Source organism: Cephus cinctus, unplaced genomic scaffold (genome assembly GCF_000341935.2).
Source record: "Cephus cinctus unplaced genomic scaffold, Ccin1 Ccin1_scaffold0597, whole genome shotgun sequence".
Classification (NCBI taxonomy): Eukaryota; Metazoa; Arthropoda; class Insecta; order Hymenoptera; family Cephidae; genus Cephus; species Cephus cinctus.
In genome coordinates this window covers 113,406-134,178 of record NW_014333243.1, presented here as the reverse complement: position 1 = coordinate 134,178, position 20,773 = coordinate 113,406, and the positions used below count along the sequence as shown (strand labels likewise).

The 20,773-nt window shown below is 38.7% G+C and overlaps 3 protein-coding genes and 1 long non-coding RNA gene across 6 annotated transcripts in view; 2 read left to right on the top strand and 2 right to left on the bottom strand.

The window, feature by feature from the left end:
* Window positions 1–379: 379 nt before the first annotated feature.
* On the bottom strand, window positions 380–3,880 carry LOC107268968. The gene is made up of 3 exons (XM_015742301.2): window positions 2,402–3,880; window positions 1,244–1,359; window positions 380–1,073 (listed from the first exon to the last, which is right to left on the bottom strand). Exons 1-3 carry the CDS (start codon window positions 2,579–2,581, stop codon window positions 704–706), a joined length of 666 nt encoding a protein of 221 aa, XP_015597787.1. The 5' UTR covers window positions 2,582–3,880; the 3' UTR covers window positions 380–703.
* Window positions 1,304–2,566, top strand: LOC112494539. 2 transcript variants are annotated; one of them, XR_003060070.1, is made up of 3 exons: window positions 1,304–1,428; window positions 1,511–1,632; window positions 2,469–2,566. It is a non-coding gene; the product is annotated as an uncharacterized LOC112494539 (long non-coding RNA). The 2 variants fall into 2 exon arrangements; XR_003060071.1 differs by lacking the exon at window positions 2,469–2,566 and adding an exon at window positions 1,873–2,379.
* A 1,240-nt stretch (window positions 3,881–5,120) lies between the features above and the next one.
* Window positions 5,121–7,328, bottom strand: LOC107269074 (NEDD8-conjugating enzyme UBE2F). Of its 2 annotated transcripts, none has more exons than XM_015742525.2 (5): window positions 7,130–7,328; window positions 6,590–6,734; window positions 6,355–6,516; window positions 6,125–6,286; window positions 5,121–5,588 (listed from the first exon to the last, which is right to left on the bottom strand). In XM_015742525.2, the coding sequence occupies exons 2-5, from the start codon at window positions 6,695–6,697 to the stop codon at window positions 5,472–5,474; spliced, it is 549 nt and encodes a 182-aa protein (XP_015598011.1). In that variant the 5' UTR covers window positions 6,698–6,734; window positions 7,130–7,328; the 3' UTR covers window positions 5,121–5,471. The 2 variants fall into 2 exon arrangements, with proteins under 2 accessions (XP_015598011.1, XP_024942036.1); XM_025086268.1 differs by having other exon boundaries at window positions 7,235–7,252.
* Window positions 7,329–7,823: 495 nt separating this feature from the next.
* The window catches only part of LOC107269073 (5'-3' exoribonuclease 2 homolog), a 21,280-nt gene continuing 8,330 nt past the window's right edge, over window positions 7,824–20,773 (top strand). Inside the window, exons 1-15 of the mRNA XM_015742524.2 lie at window positions 7,824–8,042; window positions 8,304–8,431; window positions 8,496–8,607; window positions 8,672–8,845; window positions 8,927–9,089; window positions 9,161–9,621; window positions 9,712–9,918; window positions 10,009–10,161; window positions 10,255–10,415; window positions 10,509–10,677; window positions 10,806–10,895; window positions 10,998–11,154; window positions 11,242–11,470; window positions 11,564–11,770; window positions 11,873–11,952. Coding sequence (XP_015598010.1) covers window positions 7,968–8,042; window positions 8,304–8,431; window positions 8,496–8,607; window positions 8,672–8,845; window positions 8,927–9,089; window positions 9,161–9,621; window positions 9,712–9,918; window positions 10,009–10,161; window positions 10,255–10,415; window positions 10,509–10,677; window positions 10,806–10,895; window positions 10,998–11,154; window positions 11,242–11,470; window positions 11,564–11,770; window positions 11,873–11,952 — 2,566 coding nt within the window. The 5' untranslated portion in view covers window positions 7,824–7,967. The remainder of the gene's footprint in view (window positions 8,043–8,303; window positions 8,432–8,495; window positions 8,608–8,671; window positions 8,846–8,926; window positions 9,090–9,160; window positions 9,622–9,711; window positions 9,919–10,008; window positions 10,162–10,254; window positions 10,416–10,508; window positions 10,678–10,805; window positions 10,896–10,997; window positions 11,155–11,241; window positions 11,471–11,563; window positions 11,771–11,872; window positions 11,953–20,773) is intronic.

The following is a 20,773-nucleotide window of genomic DNA, read 5'->3' as shown; positions in this document are numbered from 1 at the left end:
TCTCACTTAAATACATTAATGGTGCATATATTTGGCGTGACACGTACGTAAGTATACATGTGAGCCTGCATAAAGCTCATATGTATGTATTATATATATGCAATGCCTGACACCTATTATTCGTCTGTGACCAAAATTCACTCCTACATCCGGTCGAAATTTTAAATATTTTGCAATTGCTTTGCGAAATTCAAAGTGTTACTCATCGCCATTGAATACTTCGGATTTTCCGACTGTTACGGATGTAGTACACCTTGTACGAGACGGATGTTCGATAATAAGAATTCTAAATATTTGTCCTTTCTATTTAATTATGTTTTAGACTATAATGAGGAAGAAAACGAAAAGGCGCGCATTATATAATAATTTTTATTAAATATAATAAATAATAATTAAATAAACAATGAGCGATCAAATTAGAACCTTTTCTTTTTTAATATTGCATTATCTCTCGGGTCGAGGATGCATTAAGTTTGGTGGAAGTGTGTCAAGTATTCGCATATCGTTGACATTCATTTACAGCATACATTATCGTCTGCTGAGGTCGTATCTTTGGGGTTTTATCACCGATTTACGACTGTCACGTATTAATCTAATCATAAAGAGTTACGTTAAATTAAAAAACAAAGTACATATTTTCAAGTCTGACATCGCGTGCGAGTTTTGCTCGCTCCAAGCATATGTTAAAAAATTTGTATCCTTTTTACTTAGAGGGAGATATTATCGCTATATCCGAACAGGTTCGGAATGTTTCCTGACGGCCACAACCAAGAGCTCCAGTCCCATTTGAACATATTCCCCAATTATTGGCTGTGTAATAGTGCCAACGTAAAACGCAATGGTCACAGGTTAGATACGTGGGTAGAATTACAGTTGTATTGTAAAATCCTGTTGCAGAACTCCTGAGAGTGTACCTGTCAGTGCCGTCCGCCAATTTCAAAGGATATTTTTCAAAGCACTCTTCCGTATCGATGTCATCAGAACTGCTTAGAGAACATATCGAGAATACAAAATATCCCCGATGATTCGCAGTTATCTTGACACTTACGTCAATCGCCGCTCCAGAATTATACCTAAGGAGAAGTCAACGTACAAAAGTAAGGTTAGGTTTGACACTTTCACTGAAAATTAGTTACGATGATGATCAAGAATTAGAATACTCCTTGTTATTTTTTCAAAGAGAATGAAAGTTAGAGGAGGTACAAGGCAGTTAGTGTTTTTATCTTTCTATTATGGTACTTACGTTGCGACGATTACTCCCCGACCGTAGGTTCCTTTGTTTTCGTTCGGTCGTGGTGGCTGTATGGAGTAATTATCACCGCATGCTCCACAGTTTCCATTATTCGCTATCCATTGTACCTGCCAATGTGAACAAATTACGATTTGAGAAATGAAAAAGTTATTCACTCTGAGTGGGCGATTATTGTGGTAAGTTTAAGAAATCAAAGTAGAATATTAATATCACATTATTAATGAGTTTCTTGTTTGGCCTTATGGATATTATTTATAGTTGGAATGGAATCTTCCTCGTAATATATCTCTATGTCATGTTTATTGACATTCTCGCCACCGGTGTAAAATTAATGTTACACTGGCGATGAGAGTCTTAACGTACGATTCCTACGTGCTGGGGTACGCATTACTTTTTTGAATACAAAATTACATTACATAGGTGTACGAAACTTTGTGCCAAAAATTACTTGTATGAATATGAATATTATTTTTGAGGATGACGATTATTATCATGTGCTGTGAATTCCTCTAACAAAAAGTTTTGAAATCATATTATTAATGCCAAGTACTTAAGTCAGTACATATCTGCTTATTATATGATCTAGCACTGGCCTATCATTTTAATTGTATTTTCAAAAGATACAAGAAACAACGGAAAGGAACACCTGGACATCTTATATCTCTACAAACTGTCACCTGAAATACAAGGAACCCTCAATTCCTATAGTGAATGTATCAATAATTTTTTCTCATATATAGCGGTTCATAAGATATTTCGTTTCAAACACAGGTATAAGAGTTGACTCGGGTAAAGAGTCTCTGCGAGCCGTGCCCCGTACGGCGGGTTGCTTGTACTTGGCGCGAGACTCGACCGAGTCCCTTGATTAATTTTTGTAATTTCACTTTGGAAATGTATCGTGCCTGTGAGTAATATATATTTAGAGGGGCCATCTTCTTATGGAATTCAATGAACAAGAGTCCTTTAAATTTTGTTTGACTCATGGAAACTATACATATATGTATGTTTATATTGGATGACACATAAAACATCAATCTTATGATTCATCATAAATCCCAAAGTACTGACTACTTTAATTAATATTCGATCGCTAAAGTGTCTAATGAAAGATTGATGCAATTGATTTGTTATCTATTAAAATAAACCTACCGCGAATCCACCACAGAAATTGGCATTATCATCGTAATTGATTGGTGTATTATATCCATATCTCCAGGCACTTCCTCTGTTGACTGGTACCATCAACATTCCATGGCTATAAATCTCCAGCACGTTGAGAATAATTATCAACACTGACATCAAAAACCATTCGGTAAAACTTAGAACCATTTTTAAAAAATACTACGTCCGCGTCAAAGGAGGGAAATTTGAAATTCCACCGTGTTAAAATTAAATGGATACCGGCAGAGCAAAGGGACGAAATACAACATGAAATGAAATCGTTTCTTTTTCTGTTATCAGTACTTAGTTATAGCACAATTAATTTGTGTGTTCATATTTCATTGAATAATCATATCTATCGACGTTTCACGTAAGGAATCGCGAACTGCAATAGCATAGGATTCTACAAGGATTTGAATTTATATAATCGCCTCTGATAAGAGTTAATGTATCATCCGTGTACAATATGAGATGTTTATACCAGATTACGTTGCAGGTTTATACTGTGAATGGTACTTTTTTATCACCTATAAGGATTTCCTACTAAATTGGCATTCTTAACTGATCGCCTGGCATAATATAATCAGTATTGCGTTTTTGGAATGTCTCACCTGTGATTCATTTCGCTTTTATCATTAACCGGATGTTTGTTTAAACAATTGACAATCGATGGAAAAGAAGAAAACTTAACTAGTATGTAATCAGGGAGAAGCGATGGAAACAAAAAGAGCATAATGAGTAAAAGATTTGATTTTCAACAAATTATTCTTATGATATTTTATGTAAAAATAGTACTGTTCATTATGACCCTCTGGCTGACGTCATATTTTCACACAATTCTCAACCTATATTGGATCAACCTATTCATCATGGATCAAAAGATCTTAATTTTGACTGAATTTTCAATAGAAACAAATGATGAACATCTCATGAACTTATCCACACTTTGGAACCATCATTAACGTTTATGATAGGTTCAGGATCGTTTCCAAAAATGACGTGAGCCAGATGAATTCATCACAAATTCATCATAAATACAAATATTTAGTCGCATTGTTCAATGATAGACTAAATATGTACGCTTGTACTCCAAGTATCGCTTTCTTTAGAAATTATTATAGTTATTTTAATGCCAGGACCTGATTTGTCAAGAATTGAAATTAGATGATTTTTTAAAAATAAACAGGGAAAGTAATCGTTATCTTTGGAAAGCCATTTTTGTTATTTTTATCTTCTTCAGCGAAACAGTCCACAGTTCCGCGATTAAAAATACGTAAGAAACGCTGTTATGTCGCAAGAATATTTCTGCGAAAGATAATTCCGTTTTGAGAAAGATGGAGTACCTGACACTTGCAACAGCTCAGATATGTCATTTGTCATTGTGAATCGTATGTAAAATAAAAGAAATGGGAAAATAAATTACGCGTCGTATCCCAAGAGCAAACTAAAGCATTTGAAAAATTTTAAAGATGTAAGTAACGAATATTTTTATTAAATTAATTGAATTTTCCAACACGTTTTTTTTTTTTATTAATTACACTTGTCTAAAAGGCACGAAGGTAAGATTTGAGCACATATTTTAAAAAATTTGAATGTATGATTCATTAGAGGTCAAAGTTATGTAACGAGGATTTTGTTATGGATTAAATAATGCGAGTGATCTAGCTTCATAAGAAATACTCTCAAAATTAGGATTTCAAATGCAGTGAGTTTAAAGACATTATTTGCTAGATTTACTTCAACTTTTCTTATAAGGATTCAAATGGTTATAGATATATTCTTTATTATATTGTATTTCGCGAAAATTGATATAATTTAAACAGTCCTTTTGAAATTGTCTTTAATCAAAAACGACTTAACATGCAGATAGATAAATATAATAATCTTAGGTTTTGTATGACTAAATAGATACGTATATGGTATTGTCCAATAAATGTGTTACCAGATCGTATCATTAAAATTATGATATATTCTTCGTGTTATATCAAGTTTGAAACAAGCCCTTATTTTTTTATTATTATAATGTAAGGATGATTTGATCCATTTCATCTGACCGTTATTTGAGAAATCCCTTATCACATAAATGTATACCAGGTAAAAGGTTATTTAAAACGCAAATATAACTGAAATTAGTTCTATCATAGAAATCAAATGGACAGATTAACTTCAGATGGCGCCTAAATATATTATAAGTATATGGAGAATGAGATCTGACGTCTGCAGGTCTTCCATATACTCAGAATACATTCTATGTATCAAATAACATAAGCTTAATCACAAGATATTCTTAGTAATAAATTTTTATATTCAGATTTTCTAAACAGATAATATTTTAGTATTGATTTTCATTCAAAGAATTTATTAATGTCTTATTGAATTGCATATGTTTTACTAAAGAAAAAAGAAAAATCAAAAAGGAAGTCCAACCTGAGATGATCAGGGTGCTGGAAGTGAAGGGAATGCTTACAACTCTAGTCCCTGAATCACCAATAACATTTGTAAATATTATTGAAATGAAGAATTCAGTACATCTAGACCTTTGATCATACGATTTCAATTCTTGTGCAATGTTGCATTGATTTTCGTTGAATTACTTGGTCCAGTAAATAATTGAAATGCAATGTTTTCTTTTTTTGGAATCTAATGAATTATATTTTTTTTCTGCGATATGGAAAAGACACATGTAGGCAAAGAACATAAATACTGATTATTATTAAATATTTTTTTATTTACAATTACTTTCTCTCCATGACAATAATTCGCTGTGACACAGATAAACTTATTGTACATATTTCGTACAGCAAGTATCTGCAAAGATCATAGGTACTATTAAGATTAAATCAAATGTGTCAAAAGCAAAAATATTTTTGCTAATTAGACTTGTGAGGAAAACATTATCGCTCGACGTAAGAGGACTAGTAGCAAAACATTAAATGTATAATGATCAATATAACATATCTCAGAATCTGTTGTAGTTCAAGGTTTGACAAAAACCGCAGAGTTGATTTAGTAAATGTACAATTAATTGTTTTTGGATTAATTTTCTCCAGGATGGCAATCATCTTTTAGCATATTGTCTAACATAATCCTTTACTTTACTCCTGAAAGAATCCTTATCCTTTAGATATAGTTCAGCCGCATCTCTATTCAAGGGGTCATCAAAATTTAGGAGATCCTATTGCAAACAAAAGAACAAAAGTTTAGTTTACGCGATATGCATAGCCACTTCACATTTCTTATACAGTAGAATCTCGAGTAAACGGAATATGTAAGATCGAGAGTACCATGGATAAACGAAAAATACGTATAATTCATCAGTAGGTGAATTATAACTTTGTCAACTTATGAAAAATTAATGATAGATCACATATTTAAACCCACTGTTATTGTTTATGCTTAAACTTAAGTTTAGTTTAACCCAACGGTTTAACACTTATGGTCAGTTAGTTGGAACGGCATAAATTTATTTTAGAATGAGATTAGCTAAGCTCTGACTTAAACTCAGATGATACAACTGCACCTGTGTAATGTATGTAAATAAATATAAAGTAGTGAATCTTAACATACTATTGTTCTCGATTTGCAATATCATGCATGCAGGAGGTGCAAAGTGGAGCGACATAAGATCATTGACTTATACCGCGGCGGATACCTCTTATCTGTCACACTAATTTTGATAATAAATTCAAATTTTATATGTGCATGACTTACTGTGAATAAAGAATTCAATCCCCAAATAACATCTTTAAGTTTTCGTGTAGGAGCCCATCCCATTCCATCGATGCTATTTTGTCTAAGTATTGAGAGACACACAGCTCCTTCTTCACTAATATTTGGATGCCACAACTTAGTTGTACACTTTACTTTCGGTGGCTGTAAACAACAATGGATTAGCATCTATATTCGCACTGATACAAAGTTTTAGAACAATTGTTACACACAGCCATGTTGTACTCTTCAGACATTGAAATTTGGAAATAAAATCGTCCACCGGCCCAATAGCCTTCATCAGGAACAATCATTAGTATAAATTCATGTAATCGATGTGGATCGTCAAATGTTACTTGACATGTACTAGGAAGAGTTTGTTCCATTTCCTGTACCTGCAATTATTTTATATTTGATATATACTGTCTATCATATTTATTGAAACTGAATTATCGTCCTTAACCTTACCTCTTTAACCAATAGTTTATCCCTGACAGAGGCACGTTTATTATATTCTTTACTCTTTGAGTTTGAGACATCTCCATCTTTTTTTAATTTTCCTCTAAGCGTAATCATTACTTTTATGAATATTTTGTTTCATAAAAATATATATCTGTGAGTAGAGACACAATCAAAATGTAAAAATTAAATACAGAGTTAAAAAATAGTTTATATTTAATAAACTATTGAAATCTACAGATTCATTAATATTTGACAAAATTTAAATTTAAAACAATAGAGTTCACATGAAAAAAAGGTCGTAATATATTAATGAATAAACAATTAAACAATACAAAATCCCTCTGCTAACCTCGTACACTAATAATCGTATATCAACATATACGGTAATTTGTTCGAGGATAATATACATAAATGCAGTGAAAACAAATGCATGTAATAATATCAAAAAATGATAGATACTTGCGAAGTTTTCGATAAATAAAGCATATTTTTCAGTGTTATGATTTTTATACAAAACGTCAATGTAAGGTTAGTAAATGTACTTACCAAGTTATTCTTTATACCAAATCATAGGCAACAGTTTTTCTAAAAATAAGGTACTACGCGACAATTTGTATCCCTTATAAAAAAGAATAGTCAAGCCTACTCAACTTTTCGTTCTGTAATTCCAAAACGTTTGAACGTTAACGGCAGAAATCCAAGCTGACTGAAGTACAAATTTTTTACTGCAGAGGCAGAAAAAGGGAAGCTGGAATATAATTTTAAAATCGCTAAAGTCGAAATAAACACTTGTTCTTAAATACAGTTATATATTATAATAGGATGTCATTAAATCAAAGAATATGATTATGACAAGAACTTAAGTCAAAGTCGGAAAACCAATGTCATCAATAAATTTTCAAGTAAGGAACAGTTTTATATAATTTTTTCTTATTAATGTTTGCGGATTTTGTATAGATATACACTGTCTTATTAATGCATATAAATATATATTTTGACTTAGAGTATATTATGACTTCATTAATTTATTTATTAATTGTCTATTGTAATAAAGTATACACAAATGTATATCATTTGGTATTTTATCAATAGATAAATTAGCAACTATGGTAATGTAATTTATGTGTTACCATTAGAGTTTTATTTAATATCGTGATATGGTACCTCTCTCTCTCTAAGGTAATACAGTTTGAACAAATAATCTGATTTTAGTTCTGTCCAGAATTCACAAACTGAAACATGCAGCGTTGTGAATTGGTGTTCTGTGTTGTATGGTATGGAGCACGTAACATTTGTACACAGTTGGCATAATTTTATATAAATTGACACATATTATAGTGAAATTACTGTTTTTGTGTGTTCTTTATAAAATATCAAGAAAATCATGGGTGTACCAGCATTTTTCCGGTGGCTTAGCCGTAAATATCCGTCAGTGATTGTCGAATGTATTGAGCAAAAGGTAGGTTAATCATTCTGTTTCTTCATGAAAAATTCACGAACTTGTACATTCTACAATTTAATTCAATTTTTCATGATATTGAGGACAAATCCAATGTTTGTATAGTGATCATATTTATAGAGAATGTTTAATTATTTATGAGAGTTCTTAATAATCATAATACCCTATAGGTTATACAAGTAATTTATGTTACAGCTTTTTATACAGCAGAGATATTTCTTGAATTACTTGTATGAACATTGTTGTATATCTTTCTTCTAGCCAACATCAACTAGTGGAGTTCGTGTTCCAGTTAATTCAGCAGATCCCAATCCTAATGGAATCGAATTTGATAATTTGTATTTGGATATGAATGGAATAATTCATCCTTGTACACATCCTGAAGACAAGTATGTATATTTAGTCCTATTTAAAATAAAAAGTTATTTATAAACATTGTTTTTTTTATTATAGGCCTCCACCAAAAAATGAAGATGAAATGATGGAAGCAATTTTTGAATGCATCGATAGATTATTCTGTATTGTCCGACCAAGAAAATTGCTTTATATGGCTATTGACGGAGTTGTAAGTATTTATTTAATGTCAGTAGACCTTTAAAATGTAGTATATCTTTATTATTTTATTCTAGGCTCCACGAGCTAAAATGAATCAGCAAAGATCACGACGTTTTCGTGCATCTAAGGAGGCAAATGAGAAAATAACTGAAATGGAAAGAATACGTTCTGAATTAGCTTTGAAAGGGGCATTTTTACCTCCAGAAAAATCAAAAGGAGACCATTTTGATAGTAACTGCATCACACCAGTACGTAAACTGTCATTCTGACAACAAAGTAAAGTATTTACAAAAAAACAAAACATTCACAAGATACTTAACGAATTTTAGGGAACCCCTTTTATGGCACGATTATCAGCTTGTTTACATTATTACATTCATGAACGTTTAAATAACGATCCAGGTTGGAGAAATATTAAAGTAATATTAAGCGATGCAAATGTTCCTGGTGAAGGAGAGCATAAAATAATGGATTATATTAGACGCCAAAGGGGTATATAATTTTTTATTGTATAAAGTAAATTTAAAAGATCTATTTACGTCATTAAGACAATTTCTTATTAGGACAGCCAGATCATGATCCCAATACACAGCACGTACTATGTGGTGCTGATGCGGATTTAATAATGTTGGGTCTTGCAACCCATGAGCCAAATTTTACAATCATTCGTGAAGAATTTAAACCGAACAAACCCAGACCTTGCGATATATGTGGCCAGTTGGGTCACGAAATGAAGGATTGCACAGGATCAGAGCCAAATCAAAAAGAGGAAGAAAGTGTATTTGGATCAGAGTGCCAGTTTATATTTGTACGTCTCAATGTGCTTCGAGAATACTTGGAAAGGGAATTGCAAATGCCTAATCTGCCGTTCAAGTATGACTTTGAGCGAGCAATCGACGATTGGGTCTTTATGTGTTTCTTCGTAGGGAATGATTTTCTACCACATCTTCCATCATTGGAAATTCGAGAAGGAGCCATTGACAGACTTGTAAACTTATACAAAAAGACTGTGTACAAAACAGGGGTACGTAATATTAACTAGTTAAATATCTAATCCATTAACAAATTACAATAATCTAAAATTGCATATGCTAAGTAAATGTTGGTTCTTTAGGGATTTCTGACGGACAGTGGGGATGTCAATTTGGACAGAGTACAATTAATAATGTCTGACCTTGGTGACGTTGAAGATGAAATCTTTAAAAAGAGACAACAAAATGAGTTGGCATTCAAACAGCGTGAGAAAAACAAGAAAAGACGTATGGAGGCTATTAGCAATTATAAGCCCAATTGGGTACCAGCTGGACAATTTGCACCAACAGTAAATAAATAAATTAACCATCTTTATTAATGTTATCAATTCTTACATGAACCTCTGGCTATGTAATATATGATATCTTTCTTTTTATAGCCTTTAGGTCAGGGCGTAAAACCTGTACAGAATGCACGACATGAAGCATATCAAATGAGAATGCAAGGTCGTAATTTTAATACCAGTGCCACAGAAAGAGCATTAAAGGGTACAAATGCAGCCACTGCTCTGGAGAGTATGTTAGTCCCTGAAGTAAATAATTTTCATTAATAATTATCAATAATTCCGTCAATTGTCGTTTCGGAAATTACAAAAAAGTGAATATCTTTTTTTTTTTTAATTTAGGACTCAGCTAACAAAGGACAAAAACGTAAGCATGAAGAAACTGAAGGTGAAGAATCTGATGACGACCAGGCGCACGATGAGGTCAGACTTTGGGAAGATGGATTCAAGGACCGTTATTATCAATCGAAATTTGACGTATCGTCTGACAACCTCGCTTTTAGGTAAGCTTTTTGCTTTAATTGAAGCATGTACATCTGTTTGATAAACTTTTAGAGAAGTCGTCATTTTTCGATATTGCTCTTTGTTTTCCACAGAAACAACGTAGCACTTCAATACGTTCGTGGACTCTGTTGGGTATTGCGTTATTATTATCAAGGGTGTGCCTCATGGAAGTGGTACTTTCCATACCACTATGCACCTTTTGCTAGTGACTTTATTAACATTGGCGGCCTTTCTACAGAATTTGAAAAAGGAACAGAACCGGTACGCATTATAAATTCCAAAAAACGTAATGCATGCTTTGCTCATAACTTTAATTACAATTAGAAATCTTGTAATATTTTTATTTTTGTAATTTCGATAAAAAATATATTTTTTTAATTAACTTACAGTTCCGTCCACTAGAACAATTAATGGGAGTATTTCCAGCAGCGAGTAGTCGTCACGTACCTGCACCTTGGGCCCCACTAATGAGTGATCCTGTAAGTTCTCATTAATTTCATTAAAAGAGCAACGTCAATTTTATCACCGTCCAAATTCTCCGTGTATATAATTAAATTACCTATTTTGTCCTGGTGTTCTAGAAATCCCCCATTATCGATTTCTACCCTGAGGATTTTAAGATCGATTTGAACGGGAAGAAATTCGCCTGGCAGGGTGTAGCTCTGTTACCCTTTGTCGATGAGAAAAGATTATTCAAAGCTTTGGAGCCGTATTACGATAGTCTAACAGAGGCAGAGAGTAAGTATTCTCTCTTTGAATGAAAAAAAAAAAGTAAAGTAATGCGTAAGTGGCATTTAAAATTTGCAATGGTAATTTCACTTGCAGAACAACGCAACGTCTGTGGCAATGATCGGCTTTACGTAGGCCTGGGTAACAGCGGTTATACATTTATAAAAGGACTCTACACGAACCGCATTAATTTCACCACGGAAACGGAAATATCTATAGACGGGATGCGAGGCACAGTTTTATTGGCTAACGACTGCGTTGGCGATGGCGCAACTCTGCCTTCGCCCATCAATGGCCTCCCCGTACGAAATAATAAAGTCTATTGGTAGGTATATCCATTAATAAAGTTAAGCCTATTCAATTTTGTCAAGAGTATCGTTGTCCATTTTAAATTAACATTTCATTTCTCTTATTACAGTATAAAATTCCGGGATCCCCATTATCCATCGAACCATATTTTCCCAGCAAGAAAATTGAAGGGGGCTAAAGAACCTCCTAGAGTTTTGAAACCCCAGGACTTTGAACAGATGAATCGTAACAGTGGAAACCAATGGAGACCCCAGATAGGATTTACTCCTTCGAAACAAGTAGCTTCATTAGGAGAAGCTGGTCATCGTATGCTTGGGTGAGCTTTTCTTTTTCTTTTTTTTTATAAACCTACCCCCATTTCTCTGGTAAATCTAGTGCTTTTCTAGTAACTTAAACATTTTTTTTATCAATATTCCAGACATCACACAAATAACAACAGAAATGCACCCATGTACGGATATGTACCACCGCCTCAGAATACATATCAGCAACATCGTGGTGAGTTCTTTAACCTCTTGTCACTAATTCAAAATAAAATCTATCGAAGGATGTTAAGTGCAAGGTACAATTGTAAATCAGAAAATAAAAAAAGAATCACTGTGAGAAATCCGCGCAGCTCCCAGGTCATGAATGACTCTCGTGCGACTCTCCGGAGTGCTTTATTGATTAATGACAGATCTTGAGAGTTAGTAGGACTCGAGCGTTCGTTCCGATGTTTGTACATACATATTTGCAGGGGTGTGCACATGGCCAATGGTAGGGGGAAAGAAGGGGCTCCGGTCGTGAAGAAGAGGGGCCGCGCAACCCCATAAACCTTGTAGTCAGTCAGTCAGTCAGTCAATCGTTCTCTAACTCAAGCCCCAAGACCCCCACGTATGCGGATTACGAAAGTAGAATTAAAACGCACGCGTGGCTCCCGTGCACTACGTATCACGGCTGACATGTTCGACGAGTGCTTTATTGTTTCCTGCCCTTCGGGGGATTTCATAATCACCCTAGAATTGTCTTTCGGTTTGCGCAACTTACGCGAACACCTCGGACCATTTTTTTTGCATTTCCTTGAAACAGCCGATTTTAAAATTCGCGACCGAAATTTTCTACACAATTTTTTTGCTATCGGAATAAACTAAGATTTTTTAATCTTTCATTAATTTTTCTATATGCCCACACTGACGCGTCTCTTGTACCGGGGGCAGTCCAAATAAATTATCGGTTGCAAAAAATGAGCCTCGATAAATAGCAAATTTTTGCAAAGTGCAAATTATTCGTAATTGATTCCAATTCCTGGCGTTTCCTCGGTCAGGAGGCAGAAGGCATAGATCGTAAGTACAGGGTGTTGGGGTAGTTCTACAGAGGGCTGAAAGCCGAAGGCTCGACTTGGATTAGCTTCAGGGGTAGTTTGTCACGTAGCGCGTGACTCGGGTTGGTTCGTTGTTTGGCACGTCGACCGAGCGACAGAGTGAGAGAACGAAGAGAGAGAGAGAGAGAGAGAGAGAGAGAGAGAGAGAGCACGGAGAACGGTAGAGAGTCCGTCGTTCGTTTTGCCCAATTATAAAACAAACGCGGTGCACTCCGTAATTATCCAATTAGTGGATGTACCCCGTGTCCCTCCCTCAAATCCTCGACGCCTACCCCGCTTGTAACGTCCGGCGGGTACCGTAACAACTATGCTGCAGCGATTGTAAATTTGCATAACTAAAATGAAAAAAAAAAGTCAAAAATTTTACAAGCATCACCTCAATGAAAAAATACGCCGAGTGTATGAGAGTCGCAATTTTTTTTTTTTTTTTTTTTTTTTTTTTTTTCAAAAATTTATTCTAACCTCACCGCAACGAAGCAGTTCCTCTATCTGTTGGACAAATCGTAGTTTAAAATCTGTACTTGTATCACTCGGTACGAAAAAATAATTTAAAAGGGGCGTACGAGAGTACGTTCGGCGGAGCCGAGGGTTTCCCATTCTACAAGGGAGGCTGGTTAGAAAATGCAAAACTGGCGCGTGCTGCCTTATATCTAGACCTCGCCCCTAATAGGTAATTCATTATTGTTGACTCGGCTGCTATATATGACTTATGAATCATGGCGCGCGACCATGCAGAGAATATTTTCTCTCATTATCAAGCACTCCGACACGTGTCTATGCAATACACACAGGGATCGTACTTGCATACGTCGGGACTGACTGTCCCTACAAAAAGACATGACGGTCGATGATTTTTCAAATGCTACTAAAATTTCTTGTGTTTAATGTGCTCTGACGTTATTTTTTGTTAATTGCTAAAAATTAAAAAAAAATTGTATAAAAACCATCCTACATGTAGGACGACGTATAGTATCTTCCGAGCAAACGATGACTGATGATCCGTCAGTCATTTAATTCTTATGTAAAAATGAATGACAGCAACGTTGCTGACTATGAGGTGTCTCTCAGACACCCGAGGGACGAGCTTATACAATATTTTGTATCTTTCGACGCACCGTGCCGTTTTCCCCTATACGCATACTTATACGTCACTAAAGTATATGGTATAGCTGGGTATACATAAAAAAGAAAGAAAGTGGTCACGTGGGGTCCGGTGTGTGATTGATTTACTGCTAAGAGTAAACGCCAGAAACAGGCGAATCCCGAAGAACGTAACCAGGGAGCTTCGGTATACGGATTCTTGTCCAGATAAGAAAAAAAAAGTCTATCCCCTCGTCTTTAAGTTTTTGCCAATCCTATAAAACACTCTTTTTTCTAGCTTCGGCTCTCTAAAAAAAATATTAACGCTGTCTCTAGTGCAAATATCGAATCTGACTTTATCCCTCTCTAACGTTACAAATCGACTTCCCTCACTTCTCTCCGACACAAATCACTCGCCCAATATAAACAACCAATCATAAATAGCACACTTCCCAATTCAATATTCCCGAAATCTCATTAATTCTTCCGACCGAGCATTTTCCCATGGCACAACCGTCTCTCGATCCACCGTGCAGCAAAGGTGTCACGCATCCATCCAGTCGCGAGCGTTCCTCTCCTAGTCTGAGCGGAAATAGTACATAGAGAGAGACATATCGAGCTCTAATGGCAAAGCGAGAGTGAGAGGGAAGATATCACGTTTTAGTGAAATGGGCTGTTGAGTAAACAGCAAGATTGTACCGGGGTACCATGGCTAGTGCCTAACATGACAGGAAGGCAAGCAAGCAACTAGACAAGCAACCCGCCAAGTAAGCAAGTCAAGCAAACGTCTATACACGTGGTGTATGTATATCTATACGCGTGTATACACACACGCAGGAGGTACAGTAAGATAGAAGAGAGGTCCAAGAGAGGGATCCATCCATCCATCCATCCATCCATCCATCTCCCTATATCCATCCAGATGACAGGTGGGGTCCCTCGTTAGACAAATTAAGCTTCGTTCCTGCCTCGCATGTCTGCTTCCCCACGTCGGTGGCGGTCTCGCGAAGCGGACTCCCGTGCTCGTTCGAAACGAGCCTCGAGTGGACTGCAAACACTCGAACGTCGCGCGGACCCTGCCAAGACGAAGCCCACGGACCCCACGAGCCGGGTCGCCCCACGCTACCAAGAGCTACCAGGACGGTCTGGTGAAACCCGGCTACCGGATTGTTACTGGGATACGCTCTTCTGCTCCATCGCTCTGCGAGAGCAGCGGCAGAGGACGAAGTTGAAAAAAAAAAAAACGAATGTCGGTACACATGTCGCGGCCGGGATATACGGAGGCCCGAAGGCGCATAGGTACTTTTTCAGATATTTTAAGAAAATTTATTTAACAGGTAAATCATAGATGCCCAACTGTTTCACTGTCCTACAGTGCCTATACTCGTATACCGAGGTATATACCGAGGTATCTATACGTGGGAGAGATAGGACACTCGAATCAGTCTCGCAATCATCGTATCACGCGAGATGGCACGTTGCGCGTGTGGTGGTGGAGGAGCTCCGACGAGATCTATGGGGATCCTGGGGGATTTTAATAGTGTGCCTCTGACGGGCGTCACTAGCAGCGCCGCGGCTAATTTCACCGGCATTGAGCCGCATTGTGCTCGAAATCGGTCCTACAGCCATTCGAAACCCAAACCGGCTGGTACCCACACCCAAAACACGCGCGCAGCTCCCTCCGTCATTGTTGTTACCGTCGAACCTGCCCGAGGGATAACGTAACGTGTCCCGGCAGATCCGCGATGCGTGATTCCCGACGGAACCGTTAAATTAACCTGAAGATATTTCTGCTCAAAGTCAACGATCTTACCGGGGCTCATTTTTATTCTCGTCAGCTGCTAAAATTGTGCTAATCTCTTGTCGCGGCTGGTTTCAGCCTAATTTCGTACGAGTGGGAACGGACGTTGGTGAGAAAAGGAGTGTAGCTCTTTCGCAGAGGGCGCGCCGGGAGCACGTCGACCGTCACGAGAGTCTTGTCGGGGACGAAAGAGGCGTCGGGTTGAGTTTTCGGTTCCGGGCGAAGGTCAAATTAACGAGATCGGGTGAAAAGTCGCACGTACAACGGTGGTGAGGAGGTGCCTGAAAAGCATCGTCATTCTGATGGTCATAAGGGCTTCTGGAGTGTACTCCGGGGCGGTGGGAGGTGGGGGGGGGGTCCCTGACGTAGTCCGTGGCTCTTCCCTCTTCAACGAGGGGTGGTGGAAAACTGAAAGCGGAGCTGGAAGTGGAAGACGGAGAGAAAGAGAGGAGCTCGCAGAGAGAACCACCCTCTCGTTCGAGGACCCACCCACCAGACAGTCTCACTAATTACGCTGCGCCTCATTAGCGTGGAAGACCCCTACCGCTTAAGGGCTACGCGGACACGTACGGCTCCTCCTACCTACGGTCTCTACCTTGCTCGCGGGTCCCGTCTCTTGAGAGATTCTTTTTTTTTTTTCGTTTTTTTTTCGTTTTTTTTTCAATATCTTTTTTGCACCCCCTTTTTTTATACTCGCACGTACGACGGGCGCGAGCACAGAACGGAGGCTCGCAAAGACACGAAATCACGCTAGGCTATGTAATTGCGACTTTTCGAGATCCAACGAACAGCCCAATATATCTGTATCCGGTTGTGCCGTATGCGAACGCGGTGAGTCCTTTCGCGATAACAACCCTTGAAGAACGAAACGATTATTCACCCTCTGAATTCCAATGTAAAATCTCTGCTCTTTCATAGCACGTGACGAGCGATAGAAAATTTTTTTCGACAATAATTCACCGTCATGCACACCCGATACACGTGTTTTGGTATGCATTGGTGTCAACGTGAAAATTTTTATCGCATATATATTTGTGTATACTATATTTATCGCGTCGAGATGACCTCTCCACTGTATAATGCACGGTACCCCCTGTGAATAGGGGTCGCTTGTATGTGGGCCAAAGTCTCGGTGATGCGTTTGATTATCAATTCCTCGCCTGAACGATCTATAACTACTACCCGCTTGGGGTTTCTTCACGATTGGCAACCTACGGACGAGCCAATTTTCGAATGAAGAAACTCCATTATCGCGGGCTACCGCTTCGTTCAATTCGCTCGCCCATTTACTGAGGGGTCGTACCGTCCCTTTGGCTGTGTGTGCTTGCGAGCGCGTGTGTCCACATCTAATGGCTAATGGAAAAAGGTTCTTTGGCTGCCGCCAAGTAAAATCAAAAGGGTCGATTAATTCGTTTATACACTTTCGGTTAGACCTTGATGTACTCGTATTTATCAGGGGATGCGTTCGATCTCTCGGAAAATATTTTGCCAAGTGAATTGGGGGTGGTAGAAAAAATTTTTTTTTTTCTTTAAATAATACCTGTGCATGGTATTCAGGTGAATACAGGTCATAAAAAAATAGTTCCCGACTATCGAGTTCTTTACGATATTTTTATCGTCATCCCAAAATTATGGGTCATCGTTAAGTTTGTCCTTTGCTCGGATCTATGATACGTCCTTTGTCGGTTACTCAATAACATCCTGAATAACGGTGTTGTTACGAAATTAGTGGCTTCCGGATTGTCGGTTACGTCTTCTACCAGTGTGTCATCCGTCAGATCACATTACGTGGTCCATCGGCACGCGAGACCAGAAGCCTCAAATTATGTGACCGAACGACGCAAAGGTCTCCGTGACACTCATCGACAATGCTTATCCTTTAGGACGCAAACTGTGTTTTTTTTTACTTCGTCCCGTTTCAATGAATGGGAATTCCTTTCTCTCTCGTGAATGAATACCCCATGGAATACCATGAAGTAAATGATGCGCATATCCTACGAGGTACACAGAGTTCGAGGAAAATACGTTTCGCAGCCCATTACAAAAGTGCACCTATGTCTCCTTCGTAGCGCCCCATAATAATCGCCTATAGATTTTCCTGGATTAAAAAAAAAAAAAGATAAATCTATAAACTGTGCCTGCTCCAGCAAAATAGCCAAAAAAAATGGTCAAAGGTACGTCGCGGCACGGTATTCGCATTTAATTATCGAGAAGATCGAGGGGGGGAGGAAATATCTTTAAAAATTACACGCGATCTTGCTCATTAGTTGATACGCTGTCTATACGCATAGGCCATGAAGCGAGTGAAAAAGAAGTACCAGATAAAAAAAGGGGGGAACGGCAGTAAGATAAAGAAACGGCGAGAAAGCGATAAATGGTAGTGGGCGGTAAACACGGAGCTTTCACGTACCATTAAATAACGTCTCCGCGGACAGCTCCATTCCGGCATTTTTTATTCCAATTAACCTTAAAGGAACGGCAAGGAGTCCCATGGTGGCTAAGGCACAAGAGGCGCCGCATAAAGGGGGCAGTCGAATGAGATTAATTCAGAAATGATGATGAGTTCTTTAGTCCCGGTGTGTATGCGAGCGACCGAGTGAGAGAGAGAGAGAGGGAGTCGCCAGGTACGAGAGAGAGGCGAATAGGAGGTAGTGCCTGTACGGAGGACCAAGGGAGAGCGGGATAGAAATGAAAGAGAGAGAGGGCGCATGAGTAAGGTGAAAAGAAGAGTGGGCGGAAGGGAAAATAAAATGAAAGTAAAATAAAGAGCGAACCAACCCCCTGAAACGGTGTGGAGACGGCACAAAGATGCGCAATCGCAGTAATCCGATGAACTGGAAGAACACACTGTCTCTCTCCCACTCATTCGCCTCCCTCTTCTTCGTTCTATACCTCAGTCCCAATCCCTCAGCGTCTCCACCTGCCGCACAGTCCACCCCCGTGGCTCTCCGGTATTACCCACACCGAGCATAGAAACGCGGTTCAAGGGTTTGAATATGCTTGCACATCCGAGAATGATTCCTCGGCTGAGTGCACTTGGACGGTCGATGATGACGGCCGCGTATAGGTACGTGTACCGACCACAGTCGTCGTGGAGTTTGAACGGAGAACCTGCTGTCTCTACCACGGGAGAATCGCTCCAAGAGGGCAAGGAACACCTTGGGCGATCTTCCTTTCGCTTATTGAGAATGAGAAGGGGGTTTAATCCGTCTGTGAAAAGGTGGGATGGGAGATAACACCTATTAGTATTTCTTTTTTTCTTTTTTTTTTTTTCTTTTTTTTTCAATCTACAATACTTAAGATCTCTCGTAACCTAAAGGAGTTTTTGCGCCACGAGGGTCGATCGGTTTCACTTGAAAGGGTTATTAAATTACTCGAGAAGAATATTAAGTAATTGCATGGGTCTTTCGTTATTATTATTATCATCGTCAAATACACGAAGCGAACGCGAAAGTGGCTTTTGCTGTTACCGGTCGCAGTGAGATGAATTTACTTTCTTTTTTTTTTTTCGTACAGCCCATTTTTTTTTTATTCGAAATTCCCCCCTTTTCAATTTCCAGTTTTTTGGGGGCACCTCTCTTTTTTCTCTGATTGAAAGAGATTTAGAGAAAAGAAATCTCTTTATCTACTTTTCTACTGGTTGAAGAATAGAGGGGAAGGGAGATTCAGGCTTCCCTTTGCGGTTGCGTGGATTCTGGGTACTGACTATACGATATATATATATTTATATATATGTACTCGGTCTATTCGTAGCTCGAGAGAATCGCGGCAGGTACCTGTCTTGTGCCCCCGTGCCTATTATAATAGTAATATCAAAACCACATAAAGCGAAAATCCGACAGACTCGAGGAGCCGAACAAAAAACCGAGCACAGCCGAGGGTGCGGTTTTCCGGCTCATTTCCGCGCGAAGTGATTGTCGAGTAGAGCCGGTTGCGCCTCGCGTTCTCATTGTGCAGCGCGGTCATAAGGATCATCCGAGAAATCGGATTTTCACGCCAAGACTGGTTCGCGTCAGAAGCTCTTTGAGATGGAAGGAAATTGTTTGACGGGTCTCACGTAACTGACGTATATACAGCTGATAGACAGCGAACGTAATTTTTTGATACTATCGGAGAACTCGATATCGTACACGTATAGTTACACATATATGAAAGTCATGAAACATATCCAAGGTAAACGATCATCGAAATGTCTGAATGGGGACGTAAATAAGATAACAATGGCCTGTTGACTTCGCAGAGTGTTGACTCACTTTGATTTGTGCGTAAAGGATCGTATTACATGATCCTGTGAGGTTCTTTACGTGTGACAGGATATATACCGGGAGACTCCTTCTGTATGTCCTAGACCCTTGGTCCAGAGATCTTGTTGACCCACCTACGAAAAGCCGTATCGAGTTTCGGCATTTTCGGTGTCCTTGACGCCTAATGTGCGAACACATCGCGGCTCGGCTTTCCCTACGAAAACAGAGCCGCGTTCCGGAGGTTCCTGGGGATCCCGAAAGTCCGTGGGATCCCGCGGAATGCACGGCGGGTACTTCGGTCTAGACGAAGGTGCCAGTTCAGGATGTACCGGGTGTCGAGAATACACAAGATAAAGGACACGAGCAGATAGCACCCAGCTTCAATGATCCTACCGTAGAATCCCTCTCTCGTGCATCCCCCCTTACTCACGGCAAGAACTGTTTCTGGGCGCCGAAGACGTCCTCCAGGAGTTTCCAGGCAGTGCCAGGACGAGCTCAGCTCGAAAGCCCTCGAAGAGGTCCTTGATTCCGCAATCCGTACAAAAGTCTCGCGGCAAACACCCGATATCCCTCTGTAGCATTTCAAGGAGATGGTTCTCTTAGGCGGTGCTGCTGCTGGCGATGATGGTGGTGGCGGTGGGATAGGAACTCTAGAGGATGGCGTATGGGATGGGTCTACGGGAGTAGTCCGTGCGGGAACCGGGGAAGCTATAGCTTAGAGGAGGAAGGAGCATTCGAAGGCAGGAATGATTTCAGGCCATAAGAGAAGAGGATGTACCGGTGGAGACGAAGAGAAGGAGGGAAATGGCTTGAAAGGGAGAAAGGGGGGGGGAG

Bases quoted from the DNA above. Each gene is read 5' to 3' on its own strand.
- LOC107268968 (XM_015742301.2), bottom strand. From the start codon at position 2,581: ATGGTTCTAAGTTTTACCGAATGGTTTTTGATGTCAGTGTTGATAATT. The intron at 1,360-2,401 runs GTAGGTTTATTT...TCACATTGGCAG, and splicing joins ATTTCTGTGGTGGATTCGCG to GTACAATGGATAGCGAATAA. The intron at 1,074-1,243 runs GTAAGTACCATA...ACTTCTCCTTAG, and splicing joins CGGGGAGTAATCGTCGCAAC to GTATAATTCTGGAGCGGCGA.
- LOC107269074 (XM_015742525.2), bottom strand. From the start codon at position 6,697: ATGATTACGCTTAGAGGAAAATTAAAAAAAGATGGAGATGTCTCAAAC. The intron at 6,287-6,354 runs GTGTGTAACAAT...TGTTGTTTACAG, and splicing joins CTGAAGAGTACAACATGGCT to CCACCGAAAGTAAAGTGTAC. The intron at 5,589-6,124 runs GTAAGTCATGCA...TGTTTGCAATAG, and splicing joins GATTGAATTCTTTATTCACA to GATCTCCTAAATTTTGATGA.